At 42.4% G+C, this 21,582-nt stretch overlaps 3 protein-coding genes across 3 annotated transcripts; 1 reads left to right on the plus strand and 2 right to left on the minus strand.

Moving 5' to 3' along the window:
* Positions 1 to 227: 227 nt before the first annotated feature.
* LOC102707281 (trihelix transcription factor GT-3b-like) lies at positions 228 to 976 on the minus strand. Its single transcript, XM_040521344.1, has one exon. The coding sequence runs from the start codon at positions 735 to 737 to the stop codon at positions 420 to 422; it is 318 nt and encodes a 105-aa protein (XP_040377278.1). The 5' UTR covers positions 738 to 976; the 3' UTR covers positions 228 to 419.
* A 3,491-nt stretch (positions 977 to 4,467) lies between these two features.
* Positions 4,468 to 8,458, plus strand: LOC102707556 (pectin acetylesterase 8-like). The gene is made up of 13 exons (XM_006647687.3): positions 4,468 to 4,934; positions 5,014 to 5,135; positions 5,257 to 5,339; positions 5,459 to 5,588; positions 5,726 to 5,805; positions 5,917 to 6,003; positions 6,403 to 6,527; positions 6,716 to 6,776; positions 6,973 to 7,026; positions 7,124 to 7,201; positions 7,310 to 7,415; positions 7,501 to 7,646; positions 8,001 to 8,458. The coding sequence occupies exons 2-13, from the start codon at positions 5,015 to 5,017 to the stop codon at positions 8,118 to 8,120; spliced, it is 1,191 nt and encodes a 396-aa protein (XP_006647750.2). The 5' UTR covers positions 4,468 to 4,934; position 5,014; the 3' UTR covers positions 8,121 to 8,458.
* Positions 8,459 to 9,380: 922 nt separating this feature from the next.
* On the minus strand, positions 9,381 to 19,469 carry LOC102707840 (dual specificity protein kinase YAK1 homolog). The gene is made up of 18 exons (XM_006647688.3): positions 18,762 to 19,469; positions 17,838 to 18,037; positions 17,293 to 17,446; positions 17,098 to 17,207; positions 16,946 to 17,015; positions 16,782 to 16,864; positions 16,625 to 16,706; positions 16,490 to 16,530; positions 16,202 to 16,324; positions 15,859 to 16,003; positions 15,665 to 15,773; positions 14,958 to 15,046; positions 14,639 to 14,713; positions 14,218 to 14,292; positions 13,329 to 14,134; positions 13,101 to 13,256; positions 10,261 to 10,514; positions 9,381 to 9,762 (listed from the first exon to the last, which is right to left on the minus strand). Exons 1-18 carry the CDS (start codon positions 18,936 to 18,938, stop codon positions 9,683 to 9,685), a joined length of 2,829 nt encoding a protein of 942 aa, XP_006647751.2. The 5' UTR covers positions 18,939 to 19,469; the 3' UTR covers positions 9,381 to 9,682.
* Positions 19,470 to 21,582: the final 2,113 nt, after the last annotated feature.

Here is a 21,582-nt window from a genome sequence, read left to right on the forward strand (position 1 = left end):
CATATAAAAATCTTATATTTTATTTTTATAATGTTCAGATTTTATATTTTTAGATAATGGAAGCTTTATTTCACTTAGATTATATTTTTATAAAAATAATTGTATTTTACTATATCGATCCATCTAAACCCACCCTGATCTAACAATTAAGATCATTTTTCTTTTTCTAGATTCTAAGATTAATGTAGTAATTTGTAATATCCGGAACGAAATTGGTGGGGGGTTTTTTCAAGTTTTATGATGCATGGATAGATGAATACTCATATTTAGCAGAAAGAATTCAACAGGCAATAACATAGATACACATACACAAAACTAAAGAAAGAATTTCCACCTAGCTAAGATCCTAAGACATGTGCCACTATAAACCTTGCATATAGTACTGTAATTTCTGTTTGAGTTAGACATCTCTACAGAGGCTACAAATCATCCTGCAAGAGCCTATTCAGCAAGGTGGTGAGGAGCTCGTCCCTCCTCTCCGCCCTTGCCTCTTCCCTGCCCCTCCTCTGCTCCTCTCGCTCCATCCACGCCTGCTCAAGCATCAGCCTCTCCCTCTCCAGCCTCTGCATCGACTGCCGCCATTGCTGCTCGAAGGCCGCCCTCTCCCGCGCGTGCCTCTCCAGCGCCTCCTGCCGCCGCACGTCTAGCCGGTGCTGCTGTTCCAGGAAGTCCTGCAGCAGGCCACGGATGTCGCTCGACGTGCCGCCGCCGCTCGCCGGTTTCCCAGCAGCCTTCATCTTTCTCCTCCTTGCCGAAACCTTCTCCTCGTCGCCGCCGCCGCCGTCGTCGTCACTTCGCCTCGCGGTGAACGGTCAACTCGGCCGTCCTCTTTGAACTTATGTGTAGCAGCAACCAGTAGCCGAGGCAGCTCGTCCCCGGTTCACGGCCGAGGAGATTACTCTCAGAGTGCCAGCTTCTGGTGCTCCCACGGCTGCCGGCAGAACGCGAGCGCCGCGGACGAGCCCACCAGCGCAGCGCGATGGTGCGGGTAAATCCCCTCCCGTGTGTGGCGGGAGGGCCATAATAAAGGATAGAAGGAGACGCGTCGTGTCGTACGTGCTTACGTGTTGGCGAGCGTGGTGTGGAAGGGGAGACCGGCAAGGGTCGCGTCCGTGCAGCGCGCGGGACAGGAGTCAGCGCGCAGCAGCAGGGAGAACGGCTGCATGCAGCAGCCGTTGGATGACCTTTTCGTGCGTTTTCCATCGCGTTTTCTGACGCAATCTCGTACTAGCACACCCTGTCCCGTCCGTCGATACGCCCCCTGACTCTGCTGTCCCTTCGTTCACACACCGTCGTGCCGGCTGGTGGCCGGTCTGAATGGCGCTGGAGCCTGGTCACGTCCACACCGTCTGCCGGCGCCACGTCACCAATCGCACGGGATTCCGCGCTGGACCCACTCCCCCACGGCGACTCGACGAGAGAGGGGAAACTCTCCGGCGAATCGAAATCTCCTGGTCCTTGAGCCGCACGCGATCCGCGACACTGGCCGCCGCCGCCGCTGCTCCGCGTTCGTCCGCGCGTGCGTGCACGCGAGGACGCTTGACGTACACATGAACACATCGGTTCGGCTGCCGGTCGAATGGCCTCGGGCGCGTCCGTTTTCGAGCTGTGTCTCCTGCACCTGACGTTTTCCCGTGGTGACGCGTGCCACGGCCTACGGATCCCTTGTTGCGGTGGTCTTGGTCTTGGAGTTGGGACTTGCGTGCCTTGCCGGCAGCGGCCGCGCCGGTCCTTCGCGTGCAGGTTTCGATCTCTCCTTTTTGCGTGCCGGCGTTATTCCACGGTGCTTGTTGCGTTACGTAACATTCGTCTGTCTGTCATTGGCCTTCATCATTTGCTCAGCTCTGTCGATCTGTTCTTTCTTCATCTGGCTAGCGATCTGTCTAGGAAACTCGTGTCGCCAATGAGGAGGACGGACTGTTTGCAGCACGCCGGAGCTCCGGCGAGGAGGAAGCGTTCTCGTGAGTCGTGACCGCGGTGGCTGGCTGGTGGGCTCCGTGGAGCCGTGAGACCGCATGCCAGGGCGGGTTTATCTTAGCGGAGAGGCCCTTCGCCGTTTCTATTGTTAGCTTTGGCACTAGATCTGCCCTTGCTCGGAGTGCAATATCCCGATCAATAATCGCGGGGCATTCCGCATTCCATTATCCAAAGAGAACGACTAGGGAACGCATCCCGTTCGGACGGGATAAGGGATAATTAAAACAAGAGAACGACTAAGGAACGGCGTCCCGTTCGGACGGGATAATTAAAACAAATCGCGTCCACGGATCCGTCCTACGTCCGCGCATGTCTGCCTCCACGCGTCGCATCTGTCCTGCCTCCCGCATGCCGCCTATCCGCCCGCACGTCCACCATCGCTCGCATCCGCCCGCCTTTGCCATCACCGCGTGCCGCCGACTCCGCCGTCGTCTGTCCGCCTCTGCCATCGTTTGTCTGCCTCTGCCGACGTCGTGCTCTCGTCGCAACGTGTCGCACGCCTCCACCGCCTTCGCGCTTAGATGCGCCTCAAGTTACCAGCACGCAGCTGGTACCAGATGATACCGCTGGTGTGATAACAGTTGGTATCATTTGGTATCATAGCGTCGCGTGACAAGGGAAGCTCAAAAAAATACAGGTATCACATGGTACCAGGTAGTACCAAGCGGTATCATATGGTTCTAAGTGATATCATATGATGTCAGCATGATACCACTGGATGATACCATATAGAACAAGTATTGATACCACTTAGTATCGTCAGGTATCATCCAGTATAAAATTTGGTATCAATAGTTACTTTGTGGTACCGCATCATATCACAAGGTATCACCTAATTCCAGCATGTATACATATGTTATAATTTTTACACTGGATGATACCATATTGATACTTGTTGATACCTTATAAATTAGATGAGTATGGAGAACGCGGGTGGAGATCGGCACCAATATGCGGGGTAGCACGGAGGAGCGACGACGAGTAGCGTGGAGGAGCAGCGCGGTGCGGGTACACAAGGGAGGCAACGCCGCGCGGCGCAAAGCACGGGGGAGAGCGGCGACAGTGATGGAGCACGTGGCACCGGTGGCTCATTGTCTTCTCCCGTTCGGACGAACATCCGAGTATTTCTGTTATTTTATCCAAAACAAGAGAGTTGGATCAACTTGGCGGTTCTATAGTGTTGTAGATCGAATCGCGTAGCGGACCAATAAAAGCACGTAGAGTTCAGTTTTGGCCCAACTGGAACGGGCCACACAGCGACAGTCCCGTTCCAGCCCAATAAAAACACTTGGCACATAGGTGATAATCCCGATCCGACCTAAGTAGATCTCTGGTCAGGTTGCTCGGTCAACTCCATTGAACGGCTAGAAATCGCGACACATTTGGTCCTGCTGGAAGTAGGGCCCACCTGTCGATCTCTCCATGTGTCATCCAGACTTGCTTCTCCAGTTCTCCTGGCATGCCACTGCTACTCCCCTGTCGTCGCGCCATCACGCGATAGAATTGGAGCGAATCCTTCTCTTGACGAAGTGGATAGAATGATGGATATACCTCCACCACTTACAGAGCAGCGACACCAATTAAGCAGGCGAGGCCAAGGTCATCGCCCTTGCAAACATCCCAGAATGCCCCCTCTTAGGCCTGGTTCGGTTAGTTGGGATTTAATCCCCAGGAGAAATCTATCCCGAGGGGGATTGGGTGGTGAACCCCTCCCATGTCATCCAATCCATGTGGGGTTTGAATCCCTAACTTTCCATAATCCTTTCCATAAAAATATCCGTTCGTTTTGGCAAGGATTTACATAAAGTAGCATGTTAGAATTTTACGCATTATCCTATAAGATGACGTGATTTTTTTTACACCGCTGATGAAGAGGATTAATTCCTCGGCTAAGACAATAGAAAAATCCCGAGATGAGCCGGTCTAAAACCTCGACCGGGCTTAACCGAACAGCTATGTTTTCGTGGGTCGGAATTTATTCCGCGGGGAAGAAATCTACGGGGTTATAGCCTAATCCCGTTCAATCTCTATCGAACCGAACGAGGCCTTAGCCGGCATGGACAATCCGGTTGAGCTCGACCTGGGTAGCGCCATGAGAGTACACGTCCTCAAGCTGGGCATGAACACTTGGGAGAAGATGGGAAACGCCGCTGAACTTTTGACCGATGACCACTAGACAGACATTTGGTGCCAAGGCAATACATTCGGCGAACGTGGGATTCTCTTACCACGGCTCGAGGCTAATGCTCAACAGCCAAAAAGGATGGCATCGTTTTCTTCTCGAAAGACACCATCACACGTGACAGCTTAAGCTTGCACAGCTGCAGCTTACCTCAAACACTAGCAGTACTACTACTTTGAGAGGCTCCAGTAGAGATTACAATAGGGAATCCTCCATTTTTGGAAAGTTATACTACCAAATCAATTTTGTTCTCCTTTCCAGCATTCCAGAAGCAGGAAAGTCGTTCCACTGTAGTACCGCATCACAGCAGGAGGCCAGCAGGGTCAGCCGTAGAGCACCACTGTATTCATTTCATCACTCCCCGTGTTCAATTCACCACCATCACTGCCCTTCTACAGCTAGCCTCCCAACCGTGTGGCATCAATGGCATGCGCTGATGACGATACCCTCGCGTACGCGCGCACTCGATGATATCGAAGCGGGGAAGAAAAGGACGCAGATCACACAAGAGACGCGGCCCGGTGCGGAAACCGAACGGGGGTGGGGGTGGCCGCCCACTCTGCGTTTTGCATCGGTAGAGGCGCGCGGTGGAAAAAGCCGAGCTGGATGGATGGAAAGCTCCAAGCTTTTGCCTTGGTTTTCGCTTGCCTGAGCTGAGCCTGAGCCCCCGTCCTTCCCTCCCCTCCCCTCCCCTCGCCTGTAGTCGATGCACGGCAAGAAGAGCATGCGAGGTTAGATCGACGCGGCGGCTTTCCAGGTTCATCTCCGGCACAGGGTGAGTTCTTGGTGCTATTCTGTGTATACTATTCTTCTGCCAAGCCCTTTCATCTGTATCTCGTTCACTCGCTCATCAGGATGGCAAAGGGAGGGATTTATCTCTCGTGCTCTGCATTTGTCTGCGCGCTGGCGTTTCTCGGTGTGGACGGCGATTTCGTGGACATTACTTACGTAGCGAGCGCTGTGGGCAAAGGCGCAGGTGGATGCCGCTTCTCTGTCATTACTTGTTCATACCGTATTGTTTTTTTTCCCTTCTTTTCCTGAATTAGTATTTCGTTGCGCTAATACGCACTTGGATGTGTGGTGTGATGTGCTGCTAGTCTGCTTGGATGGGAGCCCCCCTGCATACCATCTTGCCCGAGGTTTTGGCTCCGGCGTGAATAGTTGGTTGGTTCATTTTGAGGTCAGTTGCTGTGAGGCTAGCAATGCAGTTTTCTGCTACTGGAGCCTAGTTACGCCACTATACTTCTACTAGATATTTTTGTCCAGCTCAATTATCTGGGTCTTTCCTGCAAACGATAGGGAGGAGGATGGTGCAGTAATGCGACAACCTGCCTGCAGCGCAAACACACTCGGTTAGGATCATCCAAGCAGATGGCAAAGCAGATTGCTTTCTCAGGAATATTGAGTAACACCCCTGATTACAACCCAGGTACTGGATTTCTGCAGTTGTGTGACATGGGACAAAAATTGTTGTGCTATGTTGTCCTAGTTCTCTAGCAATTCAGAATTTGGTCTGCCTAGACTCCATGTTCACCCTCTTGATGACTGTGCAATCATCCAAACCAGATTTCTACAATTGGAACAAGGTCAAGGTTCGGTACTGCGACGGGTCATCTTTCACCGGTGATGTGGAAAAAGTAGATCCTGTGAGTCCGTAGTCCGTTCTTTCTTGATTTTGCAGTTACAGTTGTAAGATACATGAGCACTAGTGCCGCTCAAGTATTAAGATTATCTTTAATCTTGTTCCATCTGGATAGGCAACAAAGCTTCACTACAGAGGTGCTAGGGTGTGGCAAATAGTTATGGCGGACCTGCTTGCCAAAGGAATGAACAAAGCTGATAAGGTATGTTGTCTTATTAGCATAATGCTTGACAGTTAGTGCAAGTTTAATAGTAGAGTCAACTAGTAGCTATAAACTTATCTTAAATTTAATAGGTACTCCCTCCATGTGCAAATATAAGACGTTGGCTAGTTCAAAAATGAACTAGCCAACGACTTATAAAAAAGTTAGGAGGGAGTATAATAGATTAACTATAAGGTTGGATCCACTATTTTTCTCCTATTTCTTTCTCTCAGTTATATACTTAATGCATATATCTTGAAACATGTGTAGAGCTAGTTCTTGTATGAGGTCTAACACTCTTTATTTTTATTTTCTCTCCTTCACATATGCTTATGGTTGGCTTGTGTGTACTATCATACTTTCTCTTAGAAGGTTTTCAAGACTACGAATTTGTGGCAGGCTCTAATTTCGGGCTGTTCTGCTGGTGCTTTAACTTCCATACTACACTGTGACAGATTTCGTGACCTTTTCCCGTTGGATGTCAAAGTTAAATGCCTTTCTGATGCTGGTTTCTTCATCAATGAGTAAGATAATAGTAGTAAAAAAGATGAGTTCACAGGACAAGAAAGTCTACTATAATATTTTTTCTACATTGAATATATTAGCTATTGCAATATGTAGAATAAACCAGTACATCAACTATAATAAGCAAAAACAATTCTGCATCCTTGATTTTTCATGCCTAACATTTCTTCCCATCTTTTGCTGGCAGGAAGGATATTGCTGGAGTGGAGTATATTGCTGCTTTTTTCAATGACGTAGTTACAACCCATGTATGAACATAGCACAAAAAAATATCTCTACCCTAATGTGAAATAAATTTGGACAAGGACTCAACAGAGTGAAAGATGACCGGGATCATAAAATCAAATCTTCATTTTCCAAAGTTCTCTTTCACATTACCCTAGGCCTAATTACCCCCAGGCATTTTTGTCCTAGACCTAATTACATTTTGTACAAATGACCTAGGGATCAGCGAAGAATTTACCATCTTCTTGCACCTCCAATTTACCCCCAGGCATGGTAAGGTTTAGCTGCAGACTGCAGGAAGATTTACGACATGATTTTAGATGGCACATTACACTCCATACAAGCTAAAAAAAATGTTGCTTGATTGCAGTGCTTTTTTCCTCAGAATGAGGTGAAACATATTCAGACACCTTTGTTCATTCTCAATGCAGCATATGATTCATGGCAGGTAGTGGCACTTCCGTGATTGTGATTGATGTTTTTAGTGTTGCTATTAGAAAAATCTGCTTTGTGGTGGCATATGTTTATGCATTAATTTAATTCTAATGTGCTACAGGTAAGGAACATCTTGGCGCCAGGATTTGCAGACCCTCATGGTAAATGGCATAGCTGTAAGGGTGATATAGAGCAATGTCCTGCGTCACAACTTCAAATCTTGCAAGGTAAGTACTACTGCATTTTCCAGTAGGCCAGTTATTGACCGGATCATAAATTTTCATAAATTCTTTACCTGTAATGTCATTGCAGGATTTAGGAATGATTTTTTGGAAGCACTGGAGGAACAAGGAAGTCCCTCCACCAGAGGATTGTTTATAAACTCATGCTTCGTGCACTGCCAGTCTGAGATGCAGGAGATATGGTTTGCATCTGGTGCCCCCATGCTTGGAAACAAAGTACTACATCCTTCTTCGGTGCCATTTAACTCAAAATTATACCGAAGTTACTACTTCCTCTGCAAAACAGAGAGAGTACTACACCGAAGTTGCTACCAATAGTAGTTGAATAAAATGACCAATATACCCATATAAATAAATTAATACTATTGGTGATTAGGTAGGTAAGACTTAAGAGGTATAAAAGGAATAAATCTTGATTTCTAAACTAGTGATGGATAAGAAGGTAGAAATTTGTTTTATTTTGGGATAAAATTTGAATCCCGTAAGGAGGTTTTTTTTTTTTGGACGGAGAGAGTACTGCTAGAGCCGGCTATCTGATGATGATCTGACGACCTCTTCAAACTTGTGCAGACAATAGCAGATGCAGTTGGAGATTGGTTCTACGACCGCAGTCCGTTTCAGAAGATTGACTGCGCTTACCCTTGCGATTCAACCTGCCACAACCGAATCTACGACTCATCAAAAGCATAGCAATTACAGAATCCTCACCTCGTACTACCATTCATCATATTGTTATATTTGATGCACCATTGTTGCTCGCAATAGGGCAATTGGTGGGCAACCATTGATTTCCAGGAATAACTGTAGATGATAGCTTAAAAGCTCATCTGATGCCTGGAGGCTGGATGCAGCGCCTTCTAACGGTAGTTAGACTAGTTACACTAGTTTCATTCCGTTGTTCGGCAATATTTTGCTGTAATCATCCACATGGCCCACACTGATTTCAGATACTTCTAAATTATATTTTATACGTCGATGCTCTCTTAATATTACTAATTTTTAACCTGAATTTTAGACGTTTCCAAATTGTTCACCAGATAAATTGTCCCTGTCTACTTATTTTAGATATCGAACGTTTTGTTGAAGGGCTTAGGGTTGCTCACGGTTAACTTCATAGCTCAGGTGCTTGATTCCATGACTATCTCCTGCTAAGCTAAGGTGCTCGACATGAGCGATCCTTGAATTCATGCGAGACTGAGGAATAACCGTTGAAGTGTATAAAGTGAATTGCCATCTTTTTCTATTAGTTTGGGCTTTTCAGTATAACTAGCCAGTACATATGGTATCATACCCAAGAGGGTCTCACACGAGGTAGAGTGTTGGAGTGTATAAAGTTAGAAAATGCTTCTTAAAAGAGGAAGAGGGCTTTGGTGAATCTGGTGAATTGTCCGAGATCTATGCAGTGACCACCGGCCATAGTTGTGATGGTTCCCCAAAATCCAACAAATCCACTTAGGTCTACTGGGGTGATTGCTTGTATTTTTCATGAAAAAGTCAAACGACATACTTATACACGAAAAATAATTTGTGAATAAAACTTTTATACATTCTTAGCGATTCAAAGCAAACACGGTAAAATAAGATTCGGTGAAAAAAAAATCAACTTTAAATTTAAAACCAAAAATTTAAATTTTGACTTATAAACATAGTAAAAGCGAGAAGATGGGGTGACAGTTGCTTTGGTGAATTGTTCTATAGAAGCAGGTGTGCTGGGACTCCAATGCATCAACCACACAACCTAACATAACTTTTCCTACTGGAACATCCACAATAGATCTAGTGCGCTCGACATGATCACTTTAATAGCGGTATCATTACCAAAAACAACAATAACTACATTCTCATTCTCAAGATTCAAGGCTATACTTTTAATAGTCCTATGTATTTTGCGGTATTTGTACTCGCCTGATCTGACCTAAATCGTCAGAAGTCACATAAAAAAACATGGCATTCTGAAAGTGGGGGCTGCTCAACTTCTTTTTTCCCGCTGGGTTTTTGCAGCAGGCAGAGGCCTCCGCTCGATGTATAACAAATAAACCAAAAAAAAAAAAGAAAAGAAAAGGAAGAAAGTAAAATAGTGTTACAGTTACATACCCATACCATACAGTTCTATGAACCGGGGCGCTGCAAAGGGACATCAATTAGAGGAATGCGACAAACTGCAAAATCTACTGCCCATAAGCAATGCAACCAAGAGTTGCAAATACAAACTACTAATGCAACCAATTGAATGGCATTTCTCCAGATCCAGACTAGAAAATCCTTCCAAAATCCTTTCCTGCAAAGGAAGACGGCAATGCACCTGTTGCGAACGAGTGGCCAGGCCTTCCTCCTGCACAACATTCAGAACTATGTTTCAGACATAGATATGCACACTTTCTATAGTTTCCAAATGCTTGCGCCGAATGAAATGGACACAAGAACAGTAGTGAATTCTAAGCTACAACAATTGAAAAGAAGATCCAGTTGGAAAGCAAACTATATCAACTGAACATAAATATCTCATCTATGAAGGTTACACCTTTTCTTTGCACCACCGGTGCAGTCACGTGTGCAATTACAAAGCCCAGACAAAAACGTGTTTAAATAATTAAACTAAATTTGTGAGTAAACTATGTTTACTGTAAGGCCATTGTTCTGAAAATTAATATCTATATTGCAAGTTTTCAGAAGCGCAATTAACTAAGTTGGACTACAAGGTCATCCACATAAAAAGAAGATGACCACAAACGGCAGTAAATCTACTTCTACAATAGAGTTTGCAAAGTCAATGGCTATACCAACAACACCAACTAAACAAAACATACAAATGACAGCATGGAAACATTACCCCAAGGCATTCCGTCAACCACAGTAGCAGGTGGAGGTTCTGCCATGCCATAATTAGGCCATACAGGCGGACCACGATTCCCCATTGGACGTAGGTAGCTGGCGGTCATATGGTTATACTGCTGAAATGATTGTCCATGACGACTTTGAAAATTCAGCTGAGAATAGTTTGTGTTGTTGTAACCATCATAGGTCGCATGGCCGGTAGAAGCACTACTCTCTCCAAGAGTTGGTGCATGGAACAGGTGGTCACTTCTATAGGAAAAGCATGAACAATAATCAGTGAATGATACAAAATACAAATTATTTTGCAAAAAAATGTAAATTTGCATAAAGGTGTATTAATCTCAATAAAGCAACACATGGAGAACATTGTTTTAACAGAAGCACCTCACTTATCCGGTTATCCCTTAATATGTTTATTATCATGAAACAAATTGCTGGGTGAGAGGCATTACATTTTACACCCCACAACATTTGATAAATGAATATGATTGCTCTTTCAATTCTCTGTACATGCCATCCAAAATGAAAGAAGTGGATAAACCATACACTTACGTGTATAACCAAATCCATTTGTTAGAGCATTACAATTTTAGCATTCATAAAAATGGTGTATATATATATATATGTGTGTGCGTGTGTGTGTGTTGTAATAGGTAAAGAAGCCACCATGACCGCTCTCACGGGCTAGAAAATCACATATTACTCAAAAAACAAAAACAAAATCCGATGAAAAGTGGAAAATGTGTCCATGTGTAAATACAATTTAGAAAAATCCAAAATTTAGATCAAATTAAAAGATAATTAATATTGAGTGAAGAGTTCATCTATAAATAAAATTTGGAAACATAAAAAATTCAAGTTAAAAGTAATATTAAGTGAAAGAAATGATGTATAACTTATTATATATATAAAGCAACATCTACGCTCTCACGTGCTAGAAAATGCCTCATTAATAAAAAACAGAATCTGATTAGAAATACAATTTCGGAATAAAAAATAAGAAAAGTAAAAAAGTATTTGGTGTGTAAATACAGTTTATCAAAATCCAAAATTCGCATTAAAATTTAAAAATATTTAATATTTAATGAAGAGTCTATCTATAAATACAATTTTGAAACATCTAAAATTCAGGTTAAAAATAAGTGATATTAAGAAAGCATCGACGTATAAATATAGTTTAGAAGTATCTTTAATTTGAATTAAAAAATAGATAATATACAAAAAATAATATGCACAAATACAGTTTAGAATACAAGTATAAATACAAATTGAGAATTAAAAAAATAAATAAAAGTAAAATGAGCTTCCACGTAGAAATACATTTTTAAAAGTAACTGATTCAAATTAAAAAATAATTAAAATCAACATAAGAACCCATGTATAGATATAATTTATAAACGATGCTAACCGCGCAATATGTGTGGGCCACCATGCTAGTTAAACAGAAACCAGCAGCGCAGCATAAGGTGAAAAAGGTGATGTACAAATCTATTGCATTATAAAGATAACTCAAAAAAGAGAACACGTTCTCTATGCAGACCTTGAAATTACCACATTAATCAGAGAAAATAAATTGTACGCTGCTAGATCATGATGGGACCAAATTATAATGACGTATATCGATATCAATAGTTGTATACAAAGTACAATTATATATAGAGTAAAGTACATGGCCGGTCCTTAACCTTGCGGTGCGGTACAACTTAAGTCTATAAACTTAGAAAATGCACGTTTAGATCTACGATCTTGTTTTAATGTACCATACCGGTCCAATCCACACTTCAACACGTCTAACCGCCAGCATGCCACGCAGGCAGTACATTTGCATCTGCCCCCCTTTCGAAAAATGTAGTAGACACTATGTCGCATATTAGAACCTCAAAATCCCTAAATCGGCTAGGATTTGGACGATAGGCGCGGCGAGGTAGCGACAGGATGTGGCCTAGTGCGGCATCAAGGTCGCGGCTGGAGACGGCCTAGTACGGTGGTGAGGTCACGGAGGGAGGCGGCCAAGTGCATGGTGTGCTTCTCATGGCTTCTAGCTCGGTCTCCTCTTGTAGCTGGCGGAAGAAGGTACATGTGACGTTGATCCTCTGCCCATTATGCAAGGATAAAACCATCGTTAAGCGCATATCGAAGACTATTGCTAACCAGGACCGCATTTTCTTAGTGTAGAAAATACGATCCGGGTTAGCAATAATCTTCGGTATGCGCTTAATGATGGTTTTATCCTTGCATAATGGGCAGATGATCAACGACACTTGTACCTTCTTTCGTCGACTGCAAGAGGAGGTTGAGCTAGAAGCCATGAAGAGCACGCCCTGCACTTCGCCGTCTCCCTCCGCGACCTCGCCGTCGCACTAGGCCGTCTCCAGCCGCGCCCTTGACGCTGCACTAGGACACGTCCCGCCATGACCTTGCCGCCACCTATAGTCTAAATCCTAGCCGATTTGGGGATTTTGGGGTTTGATATGCTAAAATGCGACACAGTGACTACTACATTTTACGGAGGGGACATGCAAATGTACTACCTGCGTGGCACGCCACGTTGGCGGTCATACGCGGTCAAGCGTGGATTGGATCGGGATAGTACATTAAAACAAGATCGTGGACCTAAATATGCATTTCGAAGTTTATGGACCTAAGTGGTACCGCACCACAAGTTTAAGGACCGACCATGTACTTTACTCTTATATATATATATAGAACAGAAGATGTTAAATCCAAAACTACTTTTAATATCTATTGTATACAAAACATATTGCACGTATAGAAATAGGAACTAAAAGTTGTATACCAAAACTACATCAACAAACTTAGAAAACACTACAATACCTATGATTCATGGAGAAAGAGTTCGAGTTTGCAATAGCATGGCTTTGGATATGGGCCAATCTGCTGGATTGGTTTGTTTGACCATTTGCATCCTTCAGATGAAGATTGCTCAACTCATCTGATAGTGAACTATCCTCTTGCAGAAGTGACTCTTCACTGCGCATCAAAACAAAATTAAAAATAACACATGTTACATTACAAAAACAAAACTGTATGATGCATTGTTACCTATAGTTTGGATCCCAATCAGCTGGATCCGGTATTGATGAGGGTGAGGCCAGTGCATCTGCTGATACATTGGATGAGTGCAAAGGAGGAAAACCATTGTATCGGGATGGTGGAAACGACCCATGGTTAGAAGGGTCTGTTGATAAACCACTGCCAGTGCCTGTATGTGGTCTCCAACTGAAATGGCCAGGATTAGGGAGTGCACTTTGTTGGTAACCAGAGTGTCCTCGAGCATAGCCATCAAAGCGATTGCTAATGGTGCCATTCCCATGGTGTCCCTGGATCAGCTGAGATGTGTATTCATGCGACGGCATTGATATAGGTGGGTGACCAAGATTCCTTCTCCTATTGTATTGGCCTACAGCAGCAGCTTTTCCCAATGAGCCATGACCACTCCTAGCAGGAGAAGTGGAACCATACTTTCCTGCAGCAGTACTTGGGATTTGCATCTGAGAATTTGGTGGAGTAAATTGTGATGGACTTGCCCCCAGAGACATAGGCCCTGGACACCCAGGGCTTAATCGAATGCCACCACCATGAGAGAGGTAAGATCGCCGTCTGATATCTGGACTAGATCCCAAAAATGTCCCTCCAGCTTGTGAATGTAAATTGAATCCAGAAGGGGCTAGTGGTGAATGATGCATGTTAACACTGTTGACATCATAGCTCCCATAGCTGCTTGCAAGACCTACATTGTCATTAAAGCTGCCATGGCTGCCAAAGCTGCCACAGCTGCTTCCATACGAAAATGGAATCTTTGGTGGAAAAGCGCTATTAAATGGTAGGCATCTGTTAACGCTTCCAACCTATAAACATAATGAGCGATATATTATTAGAATTATCTTACAACTTGCCAACTTAACAAAGCATAAGAGAACATACTTACAACCTGAGGGGAAAGACCAGCAGCTAGCCAGTGACCTCCTCCAGGATTATGATCAACTGCTGCAACACGACCAACAGGCTACAAGGCATAACACAAAAATGCATAAGTATGTGATTTATAGACTACAATTGTATGATAAAAAAATATAGTTCTTAAGGTACAAATATTTTAAGACTTCTCTACTCTTCGTAGTATATAGCAATATATAGTATGTGGTGCGGAAGAAACAATCTTTTCATGTATCCATATTTGTTATAATGTGATAGGAAGATATCTAAATATCTCATTTAATTAAATGCATGCAGGAGCAAAAGGAAAGTTGTTACAGGTGATGGACCGATGGTAGTTCCATATCACCAGTATCTTGGTAGAGCAAAAAATATACAGCACATTGTCTGGATTCTGAAAATGAGATCATACTTACAATTCTTGGGGTCTCCTGGATAGGCTCATATGGACCAGTAAACACTTCACCAGTTATGAAGGGATGATATGAAGCCTGAAATAGGTTCATAATTGTGAAATACTTCCATTGATTATTCAAGAAGAAAAATTAGCACCATAGAAAATCAAGTTAATATTTTCCTAAGTACCCAACTGACCTGACTAAAGCTCATTTTTTTAACAGCTATTCCATACAAAACAAGGATCCCCCAGCCAGCACATTCCAGATATTGGGATTAATAAAACTTCCCTCAAAGAGTACAACCAAATAGAAATCAAATGGTATCATAAGTGAATACCTGCAACGGGGACCACCGCTTATTAGGGTCAAACTCAACAAGCCCTCTCAAGAAATCAACCAGTGCTAAGCAATCCGTATTTTCTGTCTCTGAATCAAAATTGAAACAGGTGAGAAGATAGTGTCAAACCTGCAATTTCATCATAAGGACTACGATATTATCGTTCAAGAAACTAATACTCATCTAAGCAATGATCCTAAGTTCACCATTATTACAGCACTGTATATCTTGCATGATTCTGGTATGTGCCAGCATTGCTAACCTATTATTCATACACCCATTTAAAAATGTAGAACTGCAACCAGAAATAAGGTAATGATAAGGGAACAGTGAACTAGACTGATCACTTCCCAGAAGGTACTGAACTGATTGGATGAAAGAGTAGGGATGTGAGACAACTAGCTACCACTACAGTAAGAACACAACATTATCATTTCTATAGCAACTAGCTTCCTGGGCACCCCTTATGATAGACACAGGACACCAAAGGCAACCCTTAAGGCACCTTACAAGATTATGGATACTTAAGGCAGTGACTCGATGTCCCAAATGAACCACGAATTCCACAAGAAACACTAATTACTGTAGCTACCAAATTGATCACTGCCAACTGATATTGCTCTAGAATGATTACAAAGTTTCATAATCAGCTGCAAGCCTGCAAACCTACTTAGCTTTGAACTTAAAATAAGTATCACAAAACAAACCTGGCAAGTTTTCCCCATTCAAATTCTTCCAAGGATATGTATATATGAGTTTGTCAAGCCTTCCACGAGGGAAATACCATCTTCCTACTTTTGGTTTTTTGGACTCCCTCTGTGTTGCAGGGTATAGATATGTAAATAACAAAGTAAATGTATAGGACAGGACAAATATGGACCCTTTAGAATTACAAAAATACCGCTTCAATCTCCTCTTCAGTTAATATTCTGTATGCACTGATAGGGCCATTCTGCACCTCAATACCAGGATAAATACTTCCAACTTGCTGAAAAAACCTCCCAGTGTTTTTAGCCTCCCGTAGCAGATTATCTGGTGGTTGCCCACTGTATAAGCAAAAGGAAACATGTTTAAAAACACTTATGAATTTCCATAAAAGCATGTTGTAAATTGTAACATTTCTGAAAAGTTAAGAACTGAAGAGTTATAAAATATAAAGTAATTGAGTATAAGTATTTTTTTCCCTGTAAAGTGTTGCTTGCAATAAAGAAAAGGAGGAAAAAAGTACGATTAGATGAACTAACCCGAGAATCTCAATCATACGACATAGGACATCGTATTCTGACGCTCCAGGAAATAAAGGCAACCCTATATATAGTTCGGCAACTATGCAGCCAAATGACCACATATCAATGGCTGTGGTATATCTAGTACTTGTTAAGTTGACAAATCTTCATGTTAGAATTAACAAAAACTGCACACCATAATGACATATTAGAAATGAAAATAACAGAGCAAAACAAATTAAAACATTTGTGCCGCTTTAAGGCATTTCCTAGTGAAAAGGACAGAAGAGTCGTCACACAGGATACGGGTAACCAAGAAGTACTTCTGGAGATCTGTAATACCGACTCTGGAAAAGAAAAAATGAGAAGCTTCTTCAAATCAATAATTTTACTACAACATGAATTTCAGAGTTCGCACTAACGGGTGAGTTTGAATGAAACCTGAATATACGAGTAAATGGTTTTACCCTCCAAGCATGCTGATCCAAAATCAATTACTTTAACCCCAGCTGCTGTTTTTACACTGGAAAGGTAGAGCATGGATGGATTAATAGCATGCAAATAGTGAATAAATCAAGTGCTGATTTTGACAGCTCACTTTGGAGTTATGAGAATATTTTCTGGTTTTAGATCACAATGAATGATACCAGCATCCTTCATGACAACCAATGCATCCAATATCTGACCAATAAAGCATTAGCTACAGATAATATAGTAATCAATACATTTAAAATTCAAGGTCCATATGGAAAGAAAACCTACCTGTCTTGAGAAAGTTCGGACATATTTCAGTTGCAAACCTCTTAGACTATTCCTTTTTAGCAGCTCATAGCTACAAGTGGGAGTTTAGGTGACAAATGAATCAGCTAACATAATTGATGATATATTAGCAAAGACAGGTACGATAATCTTACAGGTTATGGCCAAGCATTTCAAATGCTATACACAAATGATTTTGGTAGAGAAAAAAATCAAGCATCCGGACAATGTGGTGTTGATCATCAGGATCAAATTTCTCATTTAGCTGCAAGATTGAGCGGACACAGTTGTGATGCCAGTTGTTACACCCATAAAACACAAATGAGTAAATGCTACATAAACTACTGTACCATGCTCAATAGTGAGACCTCCATGATAGCTTGCTGATAAAAGGCAGGCTGATTTTTTATAACCTTTACTGCAAGATAGCTATTGGTTTCTGCATCCCAGCATTTAGCAACCTGTCCGAAAGTACCTTGGCCGAGCATTTCTTTAATAACATACCTAATTAGAACAATAAAAAGATGAGTGCAGTCTAGTCTAATGCTGTTCATAGTTTAAACATCAGGAGCTCTGAGAAAAAATGGGATGAAAAATTGAATTGAATAGCTTTATTGCATAAGTTCAATAGATTGAAAGAAACTGAAAATTGTTGCACTATGGCAGTCCTGTGGATCTATTTCATCTCCCTGTAATTTCTGAATTCTTGGTATAATTGAAAACTCGGAATGCGCATAAGTGTTTCCAAGTTCCAACTTATAACATTAGAAAGCAAAATAGTGAAAAATGATATATCTAGTAAAAACATTTGAGTGCTCTAACTCACTATGAAATGAAGAACAGACACCAATATTAAATGACATAAAAGGGTTAACAACTTAAGAAGAAAACTAACCTCCGGCCCGACTTTGTATTAACCAATTCCAGGTTGACATACAAGATGAGATCAGAATTTGCATTATCAAGGCCACCATTGTGAACTGGAATCGCAGGGTTGGTGAGGAAGCGCTTGGGATTCAGTGAATCTGAGTACTTAAACTCAGGATTGCATGTTTTAAAAGTTTGGACAATGTCTGTGGTTAATCTTGCAACAAACTACAGGAATAAGAAAATATAATTTAGAGTGGGATATCACAAATGTATGAAGGAGGTGCAATATCATACAAAATTAAACAATTATAACAAGAAGATACCACATAGACTGACCCCCACGTTATTTTACAGTATAATACATTAATGCATAATATCAACAAAGTTGAAAAATGTCCTTCCAATATTGTGTTTTCCCCGGATGGGATAGCAATGTTATGCGGCTTAAAAATAAATACCGGTTTAAAGGAGCATTTTAACTTGGCAAATAGCTAGGATCCTCGGTCAATTTGAGTTGTGCAATGGTTCCCATTCGCTCGTGAATTATAATCGATGTAATTAGGACCGCCCTGTACATTAAACTTAAGAGTGCAATAGAATTTAGCAGAAAACAGGGACAGCTTTATGGTTGGCAATGCTAAGAGCTATCAGAAATGGAGTTTGTAGTTGAAGAATCAAAAGAAAAATTGAGTAATCCAATACCCTAGACTATGCGTGCAAGCAATGAGAAAAAATGGCAGCAACAATGGTGATGATAGTGCTGCAACAAGTTCAAGCCACCAGAATTTAAGCTATTGGTTCCTTGCAAGCACTTGATGGTAATCACATTCCAGCTAAGTAACCATGTGCGAATAGCACAATGCAATTGAAAATTCGGAACGGTGAGAAGCCGAGCATCAAGCAAGCATCTTAGGTAGCCCTGTGAGAAGGGAAGGTGCAGGAAACGTACAGGCCTCTTCCTGACGGAGCTGAGGTTGCTTGAGCGGGCGGCAAGCCCATTGCGTCGACCGGACAACGACGCCCCCGCCCGGCCGCCGGCCGCCACAGCGAACGGAAGGAACGCCGTGGACTCACTCGGCCCCCACGGCGGCCCCGCCGCGTCCACCTCCCTCCCGGAAACCTCCATCCGCCACGCGCAACCGCCTCCCCAGCACCCAGCCGCCCCCGCCCCGGGGAGATCAGGTGCCCACCGCCACCACGTCAGCCCAATCCACCTGGCTCTCAACTCCCACTAGGATCACGCCAACACTCTCCTCCTCCAAATAGGCGTCAGCCGTCACCAGCAGCAGCAGCTAAGCAGCGGCCGCCGGCGGTGTCAAGCTGCATCCTAAGCGGCGGTCATCGCCCAATGCTCCCCCAGCCTCCTCCCCGCGCCGATCCGATCCCCCCCCCCCCCTGCCTTTCCGCCTCTTCCGCCCCAGCACACAAGTCACCCGAGCCTCCGCCGAGAGCTCGGAACCCGGTGAATTGGGGGGCCGCAGGGTTTTGGGGGGAGAGCACGAGAGGAGACCACTCCTCCACGCCGCCGGAGGCGGAGGAGGGGGGAATTTGGAGGGGGGGCGGCGGCGAGTCCCAATCCCCTCCTCCCTGTTTCGTCTCTTCTCTCTGCCCTTTTCCTTGCTCGTCTCCGTCACCTCCCTCCCTCCCTCTCGCATTTTTTTCGCAACCTTTTCCGTCCAGCGAATTGCTTAATATTTACATTTATATATACGGGTTGAGTTTTTTTTTAAAAAAAACAATGTGCACACCGTAGTGGTAGCGCTAGCAACGGCGGCCTCTAATTCGACACCGTCACGTGCTCCGGCACACGTTAAGGGTCGTATTCAAAGTATTTAGTGTCAGGGTCTCGGCGCACTTAAAATGAAGAAAGTTATTAGTATAATTAATTAAATATTAATTTTATAAATTCGAAAAATAAATTAATTTGGTTTTTTAAAACAAATTTTATATAAATTAGAAAAACCCATTTAGCATTTTGGCGAGCGTTCATATGAAAAAGGAAAAAAATTAGCTTAGGTGACACCTGTGAACGCAATCTAATCACCGCTGTAATAGGGTGGACGGCGATGGAAATAGCCGGTTGTCCCGTCCAGATGCCACGGTGATCATCTCGTCTTCTGATCTATACATCGTGCGGCTGTACGTTGAGTGGTGAAAGAAAAACACTGCATGCTATATTGAATTTCCGTTAGGAGGTTACACAATAATTATAGATTTGTTAGCCATGTTATAAGATATGCATATTTCTCACTCTAATTATATTTTATCTTTATGAATACTACGTGGATGGTAAGAGTGAAAAAAAACACACTTGGTTGCATAGCTTGGTGCGAATTCTAGGCATAAGAGGCAGATAACAATATGATTCTTTTTCTTAGATAGTTGCCTCATGAGATGAGATGATGAAACGATTTGATGTGTTCTTTTGTTGCTAGAAGATAAAAAGTTATCTACTTTTATGATAGCTTGTAAACAAAATAACATCATTTAATAGCTTTGGAAGCATGAGCACGACACCTGACTAAAGTATCAATTAAAAGAATGCAGCCTAAGTGCTCTGGATCGATACACCCTCATCTCTTCTATTTCGCTTGTGTTTATATGTTAAAATTTAAATTTTTAATCTTAAATTTAGAGATAATTTTGGGTTTTTCCATCAAAGTTTATTTTTCCGCATTTGATTTTAGATCACTAAAAATACATATACAAAAGTATTATTCATATTTTTTTATTTATAAATATATCTTTTGTCTTTTCACGGCCTATAGTCGCTTTAGGGTGTATTGACATCATCATATGATGCTCTAGAGTTGAATTCTATGTACCACCCATTAGAAAAGAAAAACACCAAATAGATATAAAACACTGAAAAGTTTAATGCGTTAGATGATGTATTTCCTATGTAGTTCAAATAGATAGATGAATAGATAGGCAGCATACGGATACAATTATTATTGATGTTGTCCATATAAAAGAAACAACATGGTGATGAAAAAATATTACTACCAAATTTACACTTTTATATATTAGGTCATTGCACTTGTGTGAACTGTGAATTGGGGCCTATTTAGAGTAGTTTTAGATTCTGAGAAACACCTGCTTGGTAGTCAGCTTCTGAATTCTTAGTTTATTTTTCAGAATCTTTAGCTATAGATTCTCAAAAGTTGTGGACCGTTTGAAACAGCTTCTGACATAAATAGCTTTTGGGAAAGCTGAAGCTATGAGAAGCTATCCCAAATAGTCACTTGGTTCCATTCTGAAAGTAGATAGATGTGAAAGAACATAACTTTTTGATTTGATGCCACACTTTGTATTTGGGATATACTTGACCCCTTAAATAATTACTAGTGATAAATTCCAATAATAGAGTTGCTGTAATGGGATTAGCTGCATAAATAACAACAAACAAATGAACTAGAATAAAATTAACAAAATCACGTGATGAATCTCGCTGGTTACATGCGTGTTTGACATAGACTAGAGATATCATCCATTTACATTATTAAAAAATCTTGATGAAAATATATCGCAAGAAAGAAACATTGAGAGTTCACGTAACTGCGCTTTTACCAAGTGTGATTTTTTTACTGTCAGTGTAAGTTCTGTGAAACTACTTCAAGTATACATAGTCCTTAAACATTTTTGGCTTATTAACGTAGATTACTACAAGCTGAATTATAATAAGCTGAGAGAGAATATGCTTGTTTATCAAATCATTACATACGCTAGATTAGTGGTTCTACATGGATAAAGTCTGAAATGCCCTTAAT

The sequence above is a fragment of the Oryza brachyantha genome, chromosome 2 (genome assembly GCF_000231095.2).
Source record: "Oryza brachyantha chromosome 2, ObraRS2, whole genome shotgun sequence".
Taxonomy (NCBI): Eukaryota; Viridiplantae; Streptophyta; class Magnoliopsida; order Poales; family Poaceae; genus Oryza; species Oryza brachyantha.

Coding starts and splice junctions, on each gene's coding strand:
- LOC102707281 (XM_040521344.1), bottom strand. CDS start 737: ATGAAGGCTGCTGGGAAACCGGCGAGCGGCGGCGGCACGTCGAGCGAC.
- LOC102707556 (XM_006647687.3), top strand. CDS start 5,015: ATGGCAAAGGGAGGGATTTATCTCTCGTGCTCTGCATTTGTCTGCGCG. Junction 7,027..7,123: donor CCAATTTACCCCCAGGCATG/GTAAGGTTTAGC, acceptor GCTTGATTGCAG/TGCTTTTTTCCTCAGAATGA. Junction 7,416..7,500: donor ACAACTTCAAATCTTGCAAG/GTAAGTACTACT, acceptor ATGTCATTGCAG/GATTTAGGAATGATTTTTTG.
- LOC102707840 (XM_006647688.3), bottom strand. CDS start 18,938: ATGGAGGTTTCCGGGAGGGAGGTGGACGCGGCGGGGCCGCCGTGGGGG. Junction 16,707..16,781: donor AATATTCTCATAACTCCAAA/GTGAGCTGTCAA, acceptor CTACCTTTCCAG/TGTAAAAACAGCAGCTGGGG. Junction 15,774..15,858: donor CTGAAGAGGAGATTGAAGCG/GTATTTTTGTAA, acceptor CCTGCAACACAG/AGGGAGTCCAAAAAACCAAA.